The sequence below is a fragment of the Phyllopteryx taeniolatus genome, chromosome 4 (assembly GCF_024500385.1).
Source record: "Phyllopteryx taeniolatus isolate TA_2022b chromosome 4, UOR_Ptae_1.2, whole genome shotgun sequence".
Classification (NCBI taxonomy): Eukaryota; Metazoa; Chordata; class Actinopteri; order Syngnathiformes; family Syngnathidae; genus Phyllopteryx; species Phyllopteryx taeniolatus.
The window spans coordinates 31,288,406-31,309,650 of record NC_084505.1 but is presented as its reverse complement, the minus strand read 5'-3'; the positions used below and the strand labels follow the sequence as shown (position 1 = coordinate 31,309,650).

Below are 21,245 nucleotides of genomic sequence, written 5' to 3'. Positions count from 1 at the left end.
CCGCATGGTACGAATCCACTCGGCAAGCGGCCACAGACACTCGTGAAGGAACGAAAGCTGTTCAGCGATGGAGCCGGCGCATGAAGTGGGAGTGTACTAAAGCCTGTGGATGGATGTGGAGGAACAAACACTCGTCAGCGACTCATGTCAAGTCGACCCCCCACCCCAACACATATTACGGGTATCAACAAGAAGCGACTTGATATCCATCAACCATCTTCAAGCTGCAATCTGCTGAGGGAAGGCAGCGCGATTTCTCACCTAAATTGACCTGACGCTGGTTGGAATAAAATAACAGCTACAGAATCATTTGGATGGGACATTTGCCTGTGATTGGGAGAGGAGCGTCGCTGTAATTGCCACCGGGATACACTAGTGGTCATATCAGTGGACCGGCCCACACACTATCATGTCGTGTTGGTGCCAGTGTTAATAAAAAAAAAAAAACATTACTGGTAATTCTACTAGTGCACAGAATCGTCTGTGCACGAGGACAAAGAGCGTACTAGTACATGGAGCTGAAGCGGGATATCAAGCATGTTGAAAAACTGCTCAAAGAATAATAACGATGAATGTTTATTTCAAGACATGATGCTACACAGCACATAAACCCAATGAAAGGTGGCACAGTTACAGTCGAATACTTACGTTGGGCCCCTTCTATTGTGGAAACGCGAAAAAAATGCGGAAGTTGCGTGGAAACAAGGCTTTCGGTTTATCCCTTCTTAATGCAAAACACCAGTACATGTGATTACACTCATGTTTGCCTTTAGGTCCCCATCCTGTTGTTTTTAATCATCTGCTCTTCCGTCTTCCCCAGGGAAACATCTCATGACAAATACCGCAAAAATGCGGGAAAGGAGGCTTGATGAATGGATAATGTCGGTTTTACTGAAGCTCACTTTAAAGTGTCCCCAGGCCCTGGAGCATTTCCAGCACTGGAGCACTGTTGGCCACTGCCTCTTATCCTCAGAAAAAAAAGATTGAAAGGAGATGATGAAATATAGAATCTCTTTGGCATGTGGTACAGTCTTCCCCTCATTTGCTGCGGCAATCCGTAGGGCTTTCCTTCATGTTCGCTTAGAATGAACCAATTTTGGCTGTGGATGGCGATCTCCCTGAGCCTCTAATATCTGCAGCACAACAGTGGAACCTCCGAAGTGGAACCCAATCCACTTGGGTCGAATTCCATGGTGTTCTAATTTCTACCAATTTCTCCTAGGTGTTGTGACAATCTTTTGAATCACTGCAGTGGAAACTCGAAAACACCCAAAGTCTTTGTCGCTTTATTCCTGCCTGCTGTAAGAGAGGTGGTGCACATGGAGTGCGCTATACAAGATCTTCCGACTATAACATGGCAGTTGCATCACTATAATAATAACATTGGATCATAACATCCATATATATGTTCTTGGCTGTGCTCTGCTGAGGTGCACGCAGTATAAAGAAATGCTTTAAGCAAGACAGGAGGTGATGAAAGGCTGTGAAAATTGGGGAAGTTGTTAGCAAGCACGTTGATTTGAGCTCGAAAGGGAAACAATTGGCCAAACAAGCGCCAAAGAAACGAGGAAACAAAAGGAGCATGCGAGCCAGACCACTAAGGGGCACGGGGGGTGGTGGGCTCTGTGTATTGAGGGGGGGTAAGAAAAGTGCTCCTGCAAATATATTGAAAGAACACTACAGTATGTGTGCGAGCCGAAGAAACAAGCATACATTCAATCAAAACTTGCACGGCGCTTCCAATTCTCTGCGTCTACGAGAGACTAAAATTAAACTATCCCACTATAGATACGATAGATAACGCTATCATTTCTTTAAACACTGTGCTTCATGGTTCAAGTGGCACTCTGGACAAAAATGGTAACAAGTTGTTAGAGAGATGCTCGTCTGCTTGCTGGCTACTGTCGAGGTGCCCGTGAGCAAGGCATCGAGTGAATATAAAAAGTCTACTGAACCCTCTTGTAAGGCCATGAATTTCCTCGGAATTTCTGGCAAAATCTACCAAACACACGCGGAAAAAGGTGTTGTAGTCCAATGAAACCAAGGTTGAACTTGTTGACCGTAATTCCAAAAAGGATGTTTGGTCCTACCTGTCGTGAAGAAGGTTGCGGCAGCATTATGCTTTGGGGCTGTTTTGCTTCAGCTGGAACTTGAGCCTTAGTCAAGGTGGAGGGAATTATTAACAGTTCAAAATACTAGTCAGTGTTAGCACAAAACCTTCAGGCTTTTTGGGGTGAATGTGAGGAATAGTGACAACTGTGTGTTGGTTCCCGTTTATCATCACTTTGAACTTGATTGGTTAATTCTTTACACAGCCACATGCCCACCTAGAAGATGCTGTGCTCACTTGTACTTTTTATATCTACTGGGAAAAAACAAAACAAAAAAACAATGTCGATGTGTACCGTAATCAGAATCATCTTTATTTTCCAAGTATGTGCAAAAAAAAAAAACACAAGGAATTTGTCTGCGGTAGCCGCTCTAGTACGACAACAGACAAGACAATTGACAGAGAACACAGTTCTCACAGTCACTGAACAATGACTAGTTATCTAGTTGCTAGTTATCTGGTAATGCCGGTACAATCAACATGATCGTTCATCCCACCAGCTGTCATGAATAAAGACTCGAAATAACGCGGGCATTTTAAGCAATGCTGTGTTGTATTATGAAGTCTTGCGGTGTGGACAAGTTCAACACTTGTGTGCACAATTTGAATACAGCTGGTTTCTTTGCCAGGAATCCTTCGTGCTGATAGACAGTACGTACCACAATCTATCTACTTGGGTGCTGAGTGCCTTTTTACTTACAGCAGCATAACAAACTCAGTGAAACAACTACTAACCCCACAAAATAACTTCTTCTGGGAGGCCTTCTGGGAGTGTAATGGATGAATGCCAAAAAGGGAAGAGCTGAGTGATGAGGGAACCTCATGACTTTGTCAGCAAAAAAAACAACAACAACACATGAGTTAGCAGAGCGTCCACCTCAGTTCAGTTGTGCGCGAGCCGGAGCAGCTGGAGTATGATATAGAGCAGGTGTAGCTCTGTCTTCCCTCGCTCTCGCACTAATCCATCTGGGGTGCCTTTGAAATCTAATTTGCAGCAGCTTTATTTCCATCGCGCTACACTTTGTGAGCCCACATTGCGAGGAACGCGCATTCAGCACAAAAACATGACAATGCAAAAAAAAAAAAAGTGTTCCATGATGTCCACGCTAGTTAAAAGGAGCAAGTGCATTCCTCACTTATGCATAATGAAGGACGGTCCAAAATGCATAACAGAGGTATCAGTGATTAACTGACACAAATATGCATTTTTGGGGGGGATTTTGTATGCCAACTCAGCACCTTGCTTTTCTCTGCTTTTTCCTTTACGGATTTGCACTATTCACATTTTCTTCTCATCTCAACCACCCTTACAATCATGAGACATCGGACTGAGATAAACCTATTATAGAACTACAGTGCGTGATGAAACACTGGGATACCGCAATAAACGTACATTTCTAGTCATTACGTGGCTCGGTTCAGGTCTGCTATGCATTATCCTCAAGGGACTTCCTAATTGGTAAAAAAGTTGTGTTCGTACAACAACTGTAATCATGCTGTTTTATGCTAACAATACGTGCTATTTAGTGCTGTAGTAAAGATCGCAAAAAACTGAGTCATGTAGCGAAGACCGAGTCTTTGAGGAGAAGAGACCAATTCAAGAACAAGGCAATGCGGCCGTGTCGAGAACAAGACGAAGACCGAACCAAGGCCAAGTCAAAGTGAGACTGCGTTAAGAACTAGATGAGGTCAGGTCGAGACCAAGTTCAGACAAAGACGGCATGAGGCCAAGTCAATGAGACAAAGTCGCTGTAGAAATGGACAAAGTTGGAGAAAATCAATTAACAAGGTATTGTCAACGCATTGGTGAAGCAGTTTTGATCTTTACTGGTCTTGTAAATTAAATCCTTACTCTCAGACTGGGGCAAAACCAAGGTAAAATACGATTGATTCCCATACTAGGCCCCTGGAAAAGGCCGGTCTCGAGGACTACGATACTCTTGCCAACTTCCTGCAAGCTTTCTGCGCGAGTCGGTTGACAACAGTCTACTTCCAGTAACTCAACTCAACTTTATTTCGACATATGGTAACTTTAAAAAACAACAACAACTGCAGCTGTAACTAACTGCTGTACATAATACATACTGAACATAAAACACTATAACAAACAAACATACTTCTTTAAAAACAACCTCCTGCAGCGGCAGACTCCGGAGTCACTGTCACAGTTGTTGCGTTGGCTGCCTGCTGTTCCTCGCTAAACCGTTGCATCTTTTTTTAAATTAGAATAAAATTTGGACCTGTACTACAACTTCCACCCTGGCCAAACAGTTAAGTCTTGTCTGATTGTTTGATTGCGAAATCAAGTACACGAAAGACCTCTAGGTGTAGGTGCTGGATCTGCTTGATTACAGCTCTCCATGCCCACAATGCAAGTGGATTGGGACACTTTACAACAAAGTTTCATGGTAATCAACTGTGTCATTTTTGTGTAAACCTACGAACAAACCGTGAATATCTCTCAGCTCTTGCTATCAAATAGTTGTCTAAAATCCAGTGTGCATGCATGTAATAGGATTGTGTTTTTCTTTGAAAGTGTAGCAGATGTATGCGTGCACTGTCAGTACATAATGTATAAGGTACAGCCACCTGATAGCCCTACGGGCCAGGGCACAAACTCGCTAGTCGCTCCCTTAGTGGCCAATTACACGTACACACTGCACACTCCACAGCATATCACCACACTGGGCATGGTGCATCAATGCAAAATAAAAAAAAAAAAAGTCAACAGCCTAGTTGGTTTTACCCACGAACCGTAAATACATATCAGTATTGTACAATATAACAAGACAATGGCACTTGAATGCATGTGGGCATGTTTTTGTGGGCAGCTACACACTCCGAAATCACCACACACACACAAATATTGTGTCGATTGTCCATCTCAATTGTGAATTCAAGCGTCCATGTCATCTTGAGAGCCATCTGCTACAGTCACGTCCACAGAGAGAAAGGCAAGGGTCGGGAATAAATACCGCGCTTCCTGCGTAATTTGTCAGGCTGTAAGTCAGACAACAGTGTGGTCCCTACAGACATCATTATATTGATCTTATCTTGATACCAGTGTCATTGCGAGAATCGATAGTGGCAGGAAGACAAAGGTTATTGGAGCGATGGAGGCTGAACAAAAGATTCCAGACCACAATGTGTGAATCACCCGCTTTTGCGCCTGCTTGAAATTACAATCGAGAATGGAACAACTGCACATCCGTCATCCATCATCGGGATGCGAGCAGCTCCACGAGCCACGTGATTGATGACATTTATGGCAAGAAAACAGATTTTGAATAGAATGTACCGAGCCAAGCCACAGGGTTTCCCCCCCCCCCCCCCCACCCCACCAACAAGGTATATTTACATCCATCCGTCAACATCCTGAATGCGTGTGTTTGCACAAAAGTTGTAAATGTCAGCAGAAACGTGGAAGCATGTTGACGCAGGGCACACAAAAAAAGATGCGCGCTGACGGCGTCACGCTGACAAGACTCCGCAGACGTCGATGCGGATCAATATAGGCAGTGACGAATAAATCAACGGGAGGATATCATTGACTAATCCACGCCGGATGCAATTATAGCACATACAGTACATGGAGTGGAGTGAAGACAACACCGATGACAGGAGGATTGTAAAATGTCATTGATAGCTTGTCGCAGCTGTCAATACAGGTCATTTCGAGCGCAACAGTTACACTTATGCTGTCCAGTGTGATTTATTCTGTGGGGCAGACAACACCACTACTCCTACATCCGTTGTTTGTTTTTCCCTCTTCCCTGTAGTATGAGTCTGTGTCTGTGCAGCCAACAATGGCAACCTTTTAAATCTGCTGGAATTAATTTAGTAGTACAGTGGAAACTCGATTTAACAGACTTCGGATTTAACGCACAGACAATAGTGTCCGGTTGGAACTCAAAATTACTCCTCCCATGCACCAGCGAGGTAAGTCTGTAGAATTTTAAAATGTTTAAAACATTTTTAAACTTTTTAATATTTATTTACAGTAATTTTGTACTATATTGGGTGTTTTTAGGCCACGAAAAAAGTACAAAACAATAATTTTGTACTTTTAGGCCACAAAAAAAAAAAGTGATTCAATTTATCGGACAATCTGACTCAACGGATGTCCACTCACCCTATTAGTCAGTTAAATCGAGGTTTCACTGTACCAATACCATTAATTCTGTTTATCGTCATTACATTATTACTACTAATAGAATTACAATGGGCCCCTGCATATTTGCGGTTTGGCACTCACGGACTCACTTATGCATGGATTTTTTTTCCAAATATAGATTTTTTTAAATTTAGTTAAATTTTCTCTCTTTCTCTCTTTCTTTTCTTTTTTTGAGGATGAACCAACCCCAAAAAACGCATATTGGTGGTTTATCCCTGGTTATTCAAGAATTTCTGGGGGTTAAAAAAAAAAAAAAAAAAAAAAAAAACACCAATGCAATTATCCGCAATAATAATAAAAATGCAATTTTCCAATGCAACTATTATTATAATTACATTATTATCCAAAGATTTTCGCTATTCGCTGTCTGCACCGGTGGTGCTCCACTCCACTGTAATACAGTACAGACTGCTTCCTTATACCGGCTACGAACCCTCGCTGTGATTTTCAAAGTGTTTTTTTTTTTTTGTTTGTTTTTGAAAGAACAGTTTAGTTGTATTAACTTTTAAGTACAATAATTTGTAACTTTAATCTTTAAGAACTGTGTATTTTAATCATTTGAGTACAATTTTCATGTGCCATACATGAATTGAATCATTATTATATTACAGTTCTTTTTTTTTTTTTTTTTTTTTTATATATATTGAAGTGCAGTGGTAATGTTCAAAGTGCACATAATGTTATAGTGGCTTACAATAATATTAAATTGAATTAAATTCTCTGCCACTGACCTCTGGAGCTCCTTGACAGACATGGAGATCTTGAGGTTGTGTCCAAGAACGTGGAGTGTGGTGAGGATGTCGGCCCACTGGACCATCTCTCCCAGAGGACCCCCTTTAAGCACCTTGGGGCTGAAAACGTCGCCAGACTCCTCTGTTAGGAACCCCACGTGGATTAAGATCTGCAAAAAAGGGCAGAAACACACATTCTTGTGAAACTTAAGGGTCAAGTTTACGAAGATCCCACATCGCAGACTTCATAGTGAACGTTCAACTCACCCTGACAGATTGCACGCGCTGTTGGTAACAGGTATAAAAGTGGCGGACACTGATATATTTAAAAGACGGTTTCACACTTTAGTGACTGATGGTTTTCACCATGGAACATTTGGGAGAGCAGCTGCCTTTCAGGCGTGCTATTTAAAGACGCAAAAATCAGCCTCCGCAATTCGGCCCGAGTTTGATAAATCACATTGCATGTGCTAAATGAATCTAAAATCGCATATACTCGTTCCACAAGATGCAAAAGGAAACTGTACGGCAAGTTCATGGCTTCTTTCGTAGACAGTTTGCATGCAAGTTTGTGGCCGCTTTCATACTGTATGTAGTTTCTAGAGTAGTTTCTATATTTGTGCTGAATGAAACTAAGGAGAAGCAAATATGGGTCACTCCATAATGACACGGTACAGTATTGTATAAAACCTGATTATGATTGTGATATTCACTAACGTAATAGAAGTGAAAATTGTTTGATAACATTGCTGATGTTTTATGCACAACACACAAAAAAAGGGCTTTTGGCTGCTAGAAAAAGAGTGCCTGTTTCTCAATAATTGAACAGTGACGACAGTAATTAAAAGAAATGTTTGAATGTAACACAATTACTTGGCACATTACAGTTTCATTAAAACATCATTTGTAAATTCTTGCTCTTTCACCCATTAATTTAAATTGCAGAAGGGAAAAAAAGGATAATGAACATTATTAATGACGTATTCATATACTGTAAATGCTCACACCAAGTTTGTTGAAAGGTAAGGTGCCATTTTAATGACTTTGGGGATTACAGAAATGAGAATTTCAGATGGAAAAGTTAAATTTGACAAATCCCCAGTGACTAACCTCCTCATGCTTCATTAGACAAGCAAGTCCAGTGCTTCTGCAAGTGTATGTCAATGTGTATGTAGGAGTATCCATTTGACCACTGCAAGCAAAAAATTTAACCACATTATATATATATATATATATATATATATATATATTTTTTTTTTTTCTGCACCTGCATAATCATCGCATCCCAGCAAGAACGCAGCAACATGTTGCTTTTCAGACTGGATTAGACTGGGCCATGTCCTAGCCTTGCTCTGTGAAGTAATCCTGATTAGCCAATTTCCCGCTGCTCGCTGGCAAGTGGGGTGCGTTTCTTTCGGCGTGTATTCCTGATGAGCCCCGGTCCAAAATGTGTGTTCATAATTTGGACGGGTCTTAAACCAACCTCACGCTACCTCTGTTTGCCTGCTTGTATGATGATAACGCGATGCCTCGCCTATTTATACGATTCTGACATACAACTACATTAGAGCCTTTTATGTCAGACGCCAAACCGCTATTACGCACCAATGGAGGTAGCAGGTTATCTGTCCTGGCTGCTCAGAATATCGTGAGTACATATACAGCGGTACCTTAATTTACGGGTTGAATTTGTTCGATGACCAAGCTTGCAAATTCAATCTGCTTGCATTCCAAATCAATACTCCCCATTGAAATGAAGTGAAATGCCATTAATCCGTTCCAGCCCACCGAAAAAACAAAATGAAAATTTTATGTGAAGCATTTATGTTTTTTTTTTTTGTATTATTATTATTTTTTTTTATAAAGGCTGATTGGAGTAGTCTGGTGAATGTGGTTTTTACGTTGTCACACTATTTTACATCGACATTTATAAAGACGTTGTCACAAGTTGTTGTATTGATCGTGAGGTGGATTTTTTAACATTGACATAAGGTTCATAGGAAATTAACCAATCAATTAAACCTGACTTTGGAACAAACAATTTAATTGTTACTGGAGCAGATTAATTGAATTTCCATTATTTTCCATGTTGTGTGTCATATGTGCAGGGCAACTGCTAGCTCACGTTGTAAACATAAACCAATATGAAACATGGACAATAGTCTGTGTGTGTGTGTCACAGTGTGTTTGTCTGCGCGTGTGCGTAAGCAGCAGTTGTCAAGCTCCACCGAGAATCCAGCTGGCATGGAAAAATCCGCCGATTTAATAAGCCGGCTCTATCGGCTCGTGCTTCATAAAGAAAAAAAAAAGGATAAGTGAAATTTAATTACAGTTATGGTGGCAGATGGCGAGTGACAACCCACGGCAGCAGTGCCATTACTTTATGACGCCAACGTGGTGAGGTGTTATGGCACAAAAAGCGGGCAAATAGTTCCTCTCAAGAAAACAGGGAAATGTTACCTCTCTTATCGCAGAGAAGGGATCGATAGCAAGACCAGACGCAAACTACGGGTGTGAGCGTTTTACTGTTTTAACGCGAGGACTTCACCATGTAGATAGCTTGTATACTTGCTCCTTGTATAATATACGAATAAAATGTTGCTAAAGCCGCACTTTTGCATTGCAATCCTAACCTGCCAAAGCCACTGAGGCGAGGGGAAAACAAAGATATTAATATTTTCGCCTTATTCATAAATATGCTCACGTTTCTCAACAAGCACTTATCCTACATATAAAATCAAATCATCTAGTCTTTTGTCATAAACAAGCATAAGCTGTATAGGACTTTTCACTTTAGTGGGTGTTTTTACAGAGTATGTATGTGTGTGTGTGTCTGTGTGACCCTCGTTGAAGGTCAGAACAGTGTGATGGAAATGCACAGGTGGCAACCCAAGCTGGCACAGTCAAACGACACCACTTCGCCTTCTCTCATCTTCTTTCACTCTGAAAATCTTGGCCATTGCTCAATATCCTCTCTTTTGAAAAATTGCTCACTAATTGCCAAAGTGCAGCTTATTGTGAGTCTACGCTCACAAGTCAAAGCAAAAAAAATAAAAAAAATAAAAATAAACAAGAAAAAAACATTTGCGAAAAACTCACAAGTCGAGTCACTTGTATCTCAAGACACCACTCTATATCCATCCATCATCCATTTTCTGAGCCGCTTCTCCTCACTAGGGTCGCGGGCGTGCCGGAGCCCATCCCAGCTATCATCGGGCAGGAGGCAGGGTACTGGTCGCCAGCCAATCGCAGGGCACATACAAACAAACAACCATTCACACTCACATTCACACCTACGGGCAATTTAGAGTTTTCAATCAACGTGCATTTTTTGGGGATGTGGGAGGAAACCGGAGTGCCCGGAGAAAACCCACGCAGGCACGGGGAGAACATGCAAACTCCACACAGGCGGGGCCGTGGATTGAACCCCGCTCCTCAGAACTGTGAGGCTGACGCTCTAACCAGACGCCCACCGTGCCACAACTCTATATCCATTTTTTAATTATTTGTTTTATCTTATACCCGTTCTGGAAAATACTGGGTTGTGTAATAAGGCTATGGTCACAAACTTCAGCTTTACAGATGCCATGTCTTGTGGGTGACTTGACCTTGACGCAGGTCCTGTTTATTTATTTATTTATTTTTCTAAACAGAGACCAGATGTCTCTTTGAGGTGTGGTGTTCAGTTGTTCAAATGGACAACACGCCCACGTTTAATTTAATTTTATTTCAGCAAATATTTCATTTGTCATCCTTGGCTAAATCCTCCAAAGCTCTTTTACTTGTATTAATCCTTCTATTTCCACCTGGAAACGTATTCTACCACATAATGCGCACTAGACTATCTGACTCTGAGGTCAGCCAAGTCTCCAAAGACCAGACTCTTGAAGATACAAAATATAATCAGCTTCCACAGATGCTTTAAGGTCACTCGACAAAAAAGAAAACTTAAGTCTCAGAAGCAGCAGACGCACTGCAACTGGTTTGTGCAGTAAGGTTCATTTCTTTTGATTTCTTTAAGCCTTGAATGGATCCTGTGATGTCCTGAAATACAGCAAAGGAAACAGCAATTTGCATTGGAAAAATCCGCTCCATAATATTCTGCAAGTTGACTCTGGCTTTTTATTAAGTTCTCTATTCTGTGCATCTAAAGGTTACTTCGCCAGACACTTTTCCCAGTTTCATACAGTAAATCCACCCCCACATAGATACGTTTAAGCATGCAAGCATCTCAGGCTCTATTCATTTTTCACTTATTTTCCAAAGTAAACCATATATGTAAACAGCTACTGTCTAGAGCTGGGGTGTGCAGACTTTTGTGCCCAAGTGCCACGTTAGAATAATTTTTTTTTAAATGCATATGTAAAACACCTAAAGTTATTTATTTTTCATAAAATCAATTAAATTTTTTATTATTATATTGTTATTATATATTGTTATATATTGTTATTTATGATGGAATTACAATTAACCAATTAGTTAATAAAATAAAAACAAAGGGTAAATTCGCAATATTTATTATTTTATTATATAAAATAAATCAATGGACCAATTAGTTGATCAATATATAAATAAAAAAATGAATAATGAGTTATCTGGAAAAAATATATATATATATTTTCCATAACCATTTTTAGGGGATAGGAGATTTTCTTCATATTGTATTTATGGTATGTTGAGAGGATACCGCTCTGAATCCAGAATTTCGCCAGTATCGGTTTTTGATCAACATGGTCATAGTGAGGGTTGGCGTTCAAAAGGTTTGTATCCAGAAGAAACAACAATCTCCATTTTTAATAATTTTAGTAATCTTAACATTGCCCCTGTGGTTTCCGATGCTTGCAACATTTTCCACATTCCAAAGCTTCTGGGAGATGGATAGAAATCCGTCCGAAATAAAAGTACAGACAGAAGACTCGACGTGTATCTGTATTGAATGCAGGGCATACATGAGCCTTAAGACGTGGCTTGTGTCCTCGACAAAAAGTTAAGCAAAGTGAATCACAAGAGAAAAGTTCCGGGTCAAATTTAATTGCAACGGATCATCGTTGTACTTTCCAGCGTCGCTGGGAGGAAGGATTAATTAATTCGTACCTTCATTATCTTCAACACTTCTCTTACTAGGGAAAGACAAAGTTTGAGTGTGCAGGAAAGGTCCATTTTTGGGAGAGATTGCCAGCCAATAACAGATCGCAGATATGCAGATCGCTACATACGTGTTTTGCTAGTCAAACTTGGCTGTAACAAGTTTTTCTCTGACCACCCAATCAGAGGACAGAAAAAATGCTGATGTCATCCAGGACCAGCGCTCTGGTTATGTGAGGAAGAATTTGAAATCTGACTGAAACAGTCCCATTGCTAATATCAAGTAGTTTCAATTACAACAGCCAGCGCTATTGATTCTGAAGGCTCCGGGCAGATTACATTGACCTGGCAGCACATCTGAAATTTAACTGGACCAAAAAAAATAAAAATCTAACATCCACTATGAAACTAAAGGAGTAGACTGTCTACTATTTCATTGAATAAATATCAGAATTTAAGAGTGCTTCTGATAGGGTTTAGGCCTTGCAGGCTCTGACTTCAAAGCAGAGATGAGAGTAATTCACAAGCGAGTCTCAAGGCATTGTGGGAAAGCAAGTCAAGTCATGCAATCTTGCTCCAGTCGCAACATATATCGGAGTGGTAAAAAAATGTTTTTTTCACGTTCCCCCCATAAATAACACTAAAAAAAGTATTCACACCTTATAAAAGCGATTGATTTAATTTATTGCTCTGAATTGTTTTAAAGTCGTATTTCAAACTCAATTTAACTGAACTTTATTTCCCGACAAACTTTGCTGTGTACTTTGCGATGAAAGCCTTTTAACACCTACGGTTCTTAAGAGAACACAATTAAGCAAATGCCAAGACTGTTTTCTGTTGCTCAAATATAATTAGATGTGTGTACCTAACGGGCTAAATAAAGGAGAATTAAAGAGATTCACAATTAAGGGAATAATACATGACAACAATTTTGCCATCCTTCAAAAAAAAATAATTAACAGTAATGTGAACAAAATCTGCATTCCTCCTGTGTCCTCCGCTGTAATGAAATCACTCAGCCGGATTTATTTAGAAGCACTGACTCTGGACAATTGACAACTGTGGTTGGATTAAAGGTTATGTTTCATATGCTGTGGTCTCAATATTAAAAACATACTCCAGACAGCTTCATCAAATGACATTTTGATGGTGACACTTCAATAAACATGATCAGTTGTATGAAAATTAATATTCACACCTAGCTACTCCAAAAAAAAAAGTAAAACGTCTCAAAAGAGAGAGAGAGAGAGAGCCATTCAGCATACAGGCAGCAAATCGATTTCATAGAGAGGCCCCAGGATCAAACCTTCTTGCTTCTGATACCCTGCCACCCTTCTGACACCCTGCCACCCGCAATCACAAGCACGCTTCCACTTGCGATGACTGTGACGAACTGCCAGCGACAGCAAGGCTAACCCGCGCAAACACGCCAACATCTGTTTGTGAGATAGCGGCGGCTCATCGTGAGGCATTTAGGCGCTTCACGCGGCCACGATGGGGAGCAACGAAGCCCCTCAGTGCGCCGTGAGAAAGGCAAACATCCATCAAAGTGACAGGCAACTATGGCTACACTTGTTAACTAACTTTAGAAAGAGATTGAGGTTTAGGGCGACACAAAAATGTGTTCATGAACTGCTTTTCTCACAAAAACTCGTTCATTCATCTTCATTTTCTGGGCCAAAACCTAATGTAGCCACAACATAGTGAGGGATTCAATCTAAATTGTAGTGGTTTCAGCAAGTTAGGGGCTTTTTTTTTTTTTTTAACTGACCGTTTGATCGAGTCATCCTTCAAACGACACCCTAAGTGTCATGGTTTAACTAGTTTTTAATGAAGCCAGCATTTTAATGAAGCCGGCAGCCACAAAGCTTCAGGACCCCCTCGCACCCATTCAGTCGTCCTTAATCCATTTTCTACTGCGCCTTCTTTCATACCATCCATCCCATTGTCCCCCCCGCCTTTGGCACAAGTACAGCTCGCCGTCTTTCGTCATAATCCCAATCACCATCATTATTATCATCATCATCATCATTTGTGACCTCCTTTCATTTCATTGCTCATCTATCTTTGAGTCCTTTTTGTCTTTTTCTTCTCACAATAGGCCTCTGGCATGTGATATGTACTGGAACCAAAATTAGATCATTATAACACTTGAATGCTTTATTATCTATCCACTTTAAAACAAAAACAGATTCTAGCTGACATGCACAAATTGCAAGAAGTCAGGACACTATGATGGGTGACAAGTTATTATTTGCTCTTTTTTTTTTATAATGCTGCCTATTAATGGATTGCTGCACAGCTCTCAGATACAACAGACCCATTATCAACATGACAAATAATTGTGTGCGAAGAAGACATGGATTGCATCCGTAAAGCTCAAGTTCACAGTCAAGTTTCTCCTTGACCCAAAAAGTCCACATACTCAATCAGTGCTTCTTGCCAAACAGTTAAAATCTATATATTGTCAAAGAATATCCAAATTAAAAAGACACAAAAAGGTTCACAAAAAGATGGTCAAGAATATGTGGATTACAAATCATGAATTAATTCCAAGAACAATCGACACTTTGAAGCTAAGCCTGTGATTCGGACTGAAATTATGTCTAGCGAGTTGTTACGATGGCTCGCTCCAAATAAACTTTGGGGCATATCTTGCAACATTTTGGTCAAACAACAAATTGTAAAAACAGACTACCACTGTTAATATCTCAATGAAATATATATGGACTTCCATTTTTCATATTAAATCTGCTTTTTTTTTTTTTTTTTTTAATCCATCAGCTATTTTATTACAGTTTAGGATTGCTGCGCCACAAAAAACAGCCGTTGCACAGAGTTAGGGTGAGAAAAACTCAAAAGGTTGCAACAGGGCCACAGCATCCCATCCATCATAGATCATCTACGCCACTTATGCCGTACAAGCGGGGTCACCCTGGACGAGCGCCAGTCAATCAGTGGGCAATAACGCTGCAACAGACAACTGGCCGCACGCATACTAATGTGTGCAAAGAGAAACTCTCAAATGAATAAACTCGAGTCAGACTTGCGTAAAGCGACAATTTTAGGACTTGCTTGACTGAATTCAGAGATGTGTTTTCTCAGCACATTACAAACGTTTGACGAGAATTGCTCTATGTAAAAGAGACTGCCGCTATTGAAAACAAAACAAAAACGTGTAGTGACGGATCGCGGTGATCCTCCCTTGCTACCTTCTTCTGGTCCCTCCACCGGTGCGCCAGCTTAGCGTCGAGGCGGTTGGCAGCCGTCGCCCACTGCGGCGCAAGGCGACGGATTCTACGCTTCATGAAGCTCAGAGACTCCTTTCCTGCGCCAATCTGGTCGAGTAACATGGACAGGTCGGTGCGGAAGGCAGCCTGGGAAAAAGGTGGATGGATGGAGAGAGAACAAAAAGAGGGATATAGTGCAGTTAAATTTGATTCTGTCAAGTCGAACAAAAACATCCACCGTAGCCGCTCGGTCTGCAGCGGGTCTCAACTGTTATTAATGTTTTGAAATCAAAGTCACACACACTGAAGCATGGTCCTGTAATTGGTCCCACTCAACCCATACTTCAGTGTAAAGTAGTAGTATTTCAAATATTTATGACTGCACCGGAACGCCATTACTTGCACGACGGTCACGTTTAACGAAGCACCCAATGTGAGCACCATCTTATTTGCTGATTAATGGCCTGTCTGGTATAAATTAAACAGTCTATGAATTCATTTTCTCATTTTCAAAAGTTGTGAGCTCTCCACCCATGAAGCTTTTAAATTCTAAAAGTCAACCCTCCCTGCATTCACTGCACAGGTCTTGGCACTGTATATGCACATTAAATTAAGAGTTTGCACCCACTGTAGACAATATGAGGCACAATGACAAGGGTGAACTGGGCCACATGACCTCTGAGTCAGCGATGAGAAAAAACAGAGCAGATGATGGATGGATGAGGCGTGTGTAATTAGTAGACTTTGAATAGGGTCAGATGAAAGTGAACTAGTATGAAGTAATGGGGACGGGCCGCTCAAACTTTCCCGAGCATGAGCTATGCTTGCCCTCTTCTCGTTTGTAAGTTTCATGATTGATGACATCTCAAATTTCATTCTTCGCCGCCTCGTTAAGGATTTGTTATGACCATACCAGGGGTGTAAGTATAGGGGCAATCTATAAACCAAACACTAGTGGCTACTTAAAATATATTTTAATCTACACAGTCGCCAATACCAGCCTAAACACGGCAGGGCCATTTTTCTTCAGAACATCGAGGCCGGCAGCTCTGACAAGCGTATCAATAACACAAAAAATCCAAATGAAGGGATTAGCGCAAGAGCAAACATCTAAGATAGAAAAATGTTTTATTCGTGCCTGAACAAACTTTTTTCTGTTTTTTTCTTTCCCGACAACATAGCTCACTTGCTGTATTAATTGGAATTCACAGTCAGATGGCTTCCACAGATCATCTACTTACAGACCCAAAACAGTAGTTATAGTCTTTCTCGCATAAAATTAAATGCGAGTGTAGTAAATTGTCAGCCAAGGTACAATAACCAAGATAAGCTACACCCCAGCGCTTTTGCTGCTTTTCTGAAGACATTGTTACCATGTTTAATTTAGTTGTGCCATTGAAGCGAGGCTTTAGACTGATGAAAAGGCTTGAACAGTCATCTATTTATCTGTACCACTGATTCTCAACTGGTGGGTTTGTGGGCCATTTTGGGGGGTTGTGGATATCTAGGAAAAAAATTAAAGGGGGTCCTGGGTCTCAAAATATTGCAGTATTATCATTTAAATCTTCCATCATCTTACAATTTGTGCCATCCTTGGGCGTTTACAGGAAGAGCAGAAGAAAAAAAAAACAAATGTGAGTTTTTGTAGTGTACAACTGAGGATAGATTCAACGGGGGGAAAAAACTAGGAGAATTCACAAATAGTGAAATAGGCAAATAGGTAGCAGTGCACTGTTCACCGTTTTCAAAGATTTTTCTTTTTTCTTTATTGTGCTAAACTTAAAAAAAAAAAAAAAAAAAAAAGTGTTTCGCGACTTCGCGACAAGCTTATTTATACAATTTTTCATGATAAAAACAAACAAACGATGTGGTTTGTATACTCACAGGCCTCTTGGTGCCCTTAGCCTGGTAGACATGCTGGGGGCTGGCTTGGCTGCTGTGATTCCTCCAGGCCAGCGGGGGGCAGAACCACTCCACTTCACTCAGGTAGACGAGGAAGGAGCAGTCGGAGCCATCGACGCCGTAGAAGGCGTAGCAAGGGTCAGAGGTCCAGCGTGCTCGCATCCACTTGAGACACATGAACACATTAACGCTACATACTAGTGGCATAGGCCTACTCACAAATTCAACACACATTCTTGGGGAGAAATAGCTCAGTGAGCAGCTCAATATGAATGCCTTTATTTGCTTTTTAGTATTTCTCTGTAATGCCAAAACAGAAGGGTACCAGTGATGATAAAAAGAACAACAATGATGATGACCTTGCAAATGGAAATGTAATTTATGGAGAGGGAGGAAAGTGCCGCGCGTGTCTCATGTCTAGACTGCTCAGTATAATGTAGCTAAATTGACAATATGTGTAGAACAGAATGTTCTACACAAAGTGCCATAAAGTCTGGCACTTTTCAAAACGTAAAACTTAATTTACTTCAGTAGCGCAATTTAAAAACAAAAACTTTATTATTTTTTTTATTTATTCTTTATTTTGTAGCTTATGAAAACAAAAATCCACTGAAAACAACAGCTCAAGAAATTAGAATATTGCATAGGAAACAACCCAAATTATTTTTAATGTCGACGAAAGGTTGGAGTAGCCTTCTGACAATTATTTGACTCACAGTTTTCTGAACAAGACATGCAATCTGTCTGAGATACAACGGGCTGTCAAGCAACACACTGACATCAACAAATATGCTCAGAAACTTCTGCAGTTGCAAAATTGGTTTAGTTTTTTTTCTTTTTTTTTTCTTTTTAGCGCATCAAAGCCAGCAAATCCCTCCAACACAAATGCTAACAAACATGAACAAAATATCAGCGGACGAGCAAAAGGATGCATGTGGCACGCGTGATAGTGACTGGTGTTCCGGATTGCTCCTGCTGGGCTCGACCTGCCCTGCTGGAAATTGATTAAATATGAATGAATATGAACACTGACGTGTACCAAACCCGCAGAACATGTGGATTACAGCTACCATGAATGGCAGAGACAGAGGTCGGTTAATCAATCTATATCTCTAGTTAAAAAAGAAACAAATATCATTAAGGGAGCCACACAAAATTCAATCTAGGAAAATTAACGATTGACACAGTAAATTTAACCAACAGTCGAAATCCAAATTAAGTCAGAATCGAAACTTACGTCCACTTTTCCGGGACACTCCGGGTAGCGGGGGTCTTTGGGTACGTCGCACTGGCTTGATGTCCCATCTCTCACTGCTGAAAAGACATTTTGGGAACTTGAGCAACAGTTTATCAATACAGCAAAATCCTGCCTATTTGCGTGTTGTTGTTGTTTTTTTCCCCCACAGAATCATATCACAAAAACCTGCCATTCATTCACATTAAGTACAGTCCATTTTTGAAGTATACTTCAGTTGTATTTAACTTTTAAGCACATACATTTGCAGTCAATCTTTAGGAACTGTTTGTTAAACTTTTATGTGCAATAAATTTTAAGTTAATTATTGAGATTTGTCCAAAACTGAACAAAATGTTGCACTACTGTGTGGAATTATTTATTTATTTTTTTTACTCTTTCATAGACAACCAGCGTTGTCACATGCTTGACGTCCCTTCAATCAATATAGAGGTGTATTTTTCAGCATTGAGGCGCTTTTCCCAGCTGAGTTAATTAATTACTGCCAATCAATCAATTTCAGTCACTCACGTTAATTTGGCCAGTGTCCCTAAAAGGGCACTATTTGAGGAAGTACTGTCGGGACAAAGGAACAAACATCCATTCCATTAGTAATTTAAATGGAGATTTCCAGATGAAATTTATGAACATTCAAAGGCCAGAAAGAAACAAGAGGACATGAAGATGTTGGGTTGGCTGATCCGTCGCTTGCTTAAATCCACCTTGGCAGCGCTTGACGAGTGAACTGGCAGCTCTCCAGCAACCAGCCCCTTTGGTGCTTTGTGGAATTTGAACTAACCACCTTCTTGTCCTTCCAAACTGAGCTAGTGTCAACCCCTAAGACACCAAGGCTTTGAAAAGTTATCTGAAATTTGTGTCCACAGGCTCCATGGTCCCAGTGTTAATCTGGATAGATTGACGTTAATGATCCATACAGCAATTAATCAACATGATACTACTTTTCAGGTCATTTAACACACATTGTACAACATGGTCGCACCCAAAGGGGCTCCAGGTCAGCGCGCCGCAGGTTCGGTGCTCCTCACCTGCTTGTGGACGGACAGTGACAATAACCTTCACTTTGGCCATGTCACGCCAGTGCAGTGCACACTGCTCACTGGACCTTACAGTGCAGCTTAGCCAGTCATCCTCTGGTTACGCCAGCAAGTGCATTCATGGCTCCACTGACTTGGATAAATGCCGCCTGACTGATGCTGATATAAAGCAGATAACGGGAGTTGTTTTTGTGTACTGTACATGTAGTCTGTGAAGGCTGCCTTTCTGTGCTTTCTTCCTCTTTCAAGCTACAACCCCCATTCCTTCTCTCTTTCTTTACATTCCCTCGCTTAATGAAACAGAGACATTACTGCAAATCAGGCCTTTCTCCATTTACTGAAATAAACATGCACAAACAAACATTCAAGATGAGGGTATTCACAGGTGAAATGTATTTGCTGTCCAAAACCGCACAAAAAGGGTGACTGGCAATGTGCCTTTATCAGTTTAATTAATAAAGCAGCATTTTTATATGGTTTAGCTTTGATAAAACAATCAAAACAGCAAGAATGAACCTTCAAATCACTTTGAAACAATCTGCTGGTTGTGTTTGCTGTTGAGTTATCCATCAATGGATTCATAAAACCAAAGGAAAACAAAATGAAATCAATTCCGAATTCCAGTCTGGATATTAATCAGTATTTTCAATGCCATTTATGTGAGTGTTGCATATACTGCATACAGCACAGGGGGTCTTCTGTTTATGACAGTGTGACTTACGAGGTTATAAATGTTACACAACGAACTAGTTTGTGCAGCGGCGTAATACGTCTTTCATTTACTGTATGTCCAAACTGACTTTTATATTGGATTGTTTTATGTTTATGGCCTAGAAGCGTTTTTCTCCTACAAATATTGACTAAAATGATGACTTTACGACTAAGTTAGCGTAAATTCGTGATTGACGAATTTCGTCTTAAATCGAGGACCCCCACTGTAATTCATTTTAATGACTGTACCTTTGCCTTGCATGATGCTGGTTTGCAGTATCTGCTCCACTCTGACTGCCATGTTGGAGACATTCTGGGCAATAGTCTGGATCATATCCATCAGGCCAGCTGGTTGAAATCTGCAGACGCATATCAACACAAACATAAACGTCAGCTCAAGTGTAATTGGCCAAATTGGCAAATACACTTGAGTTCCAAACCCCTCACATTTTTTTGTCTCTCCCACAGGGTCAGGGGACGCAACGCTGCCACAAGAGCTCAGACTCGCCGTCTTAATCCCCATTCGCATTGACAATAACAAATGACTAGCGAAACATAATCGAATTATTACTCCTTGCTATTCCGAAATGAAGACGTGTCATCGTCCCGCTAATGAAAAATCTAATTAGATTATTTCTAGCTGGTTACATCCTGGTCGCAGTTTTTTGGGGTAGCAGATTATGTCACAACACCAGAAAGAGGGTACGAGGACGCATTTTAGCAAAGCCCAAAAAAGGCTCCTAAAACGCTTCTTCATAGTTTAACTCATTCAGTGCCATTAATGAATTAAGTCCTCAAGTAGAATCAATACATTCCCTATCGTTGACGGGTTTTCTTGCCCAAAAAACCTTCTCTCGGAATTGGCCAGAGAAGAGTCTGACATAACTACACTGTAATTTTCAAGATTTCATTTGTTTTCTCCAGAAAACCGCAAGCAGAGGACAGCGAAGCAACCATTTTAGATTTGACAAACAGCCCTCTAAGCCTTGATTGTATCCACACAGCAGTGTTTG

The 21,245-nt window shown here is 40.7% G+C and overlaps 1 protein-coding gene across 5 annotated transcripts in view; it reads right to left on the bottom strand.

The window, feature by feature from the left end:
• Positions 1–21,245, bottom strand: part of LOC133477180 (alpha-1,6-mannosylglycoprotein 6-beta-N-acetylglucosaminyltransferase B-like) — a 92,997-nt gene that overhangs the window by 25,065 nt on the left and 46,687 nt on the right. For 4 of the 5 annotated variants that reach the window (XM_061771657.1, XM_061771658.1, XM_061771660.1 and 1 more), the window contains 5 exons: positions 20,482–20,591; positions 18,470–18,546; positions 17,215–17,397; positions 15,313–15,477; positions 7,016–7,185 (listed from right to left, as the gene is read on the bottom strand). In XM_061771657.1, coding sequence (XP_061627641.1) covers positions 7,016–7,185; positions 15,313–15,477; positions 17,215–17,397; positions 18,470–18,546; positions 20,482–20,591 — 705 coding nt within the window. Of the gene's footprint in view, positions 1–7,015; positions 7,186–15,312; positions 15,478–17,214; positions 17,398–18,469; positions 18,547–20,481; positions 20,592–20,679; positions 20,778–21,245 lie in introns of all 5 variants that reach the window. The other variant, XM_061771661.1, reaches the window with a different exon arrangement.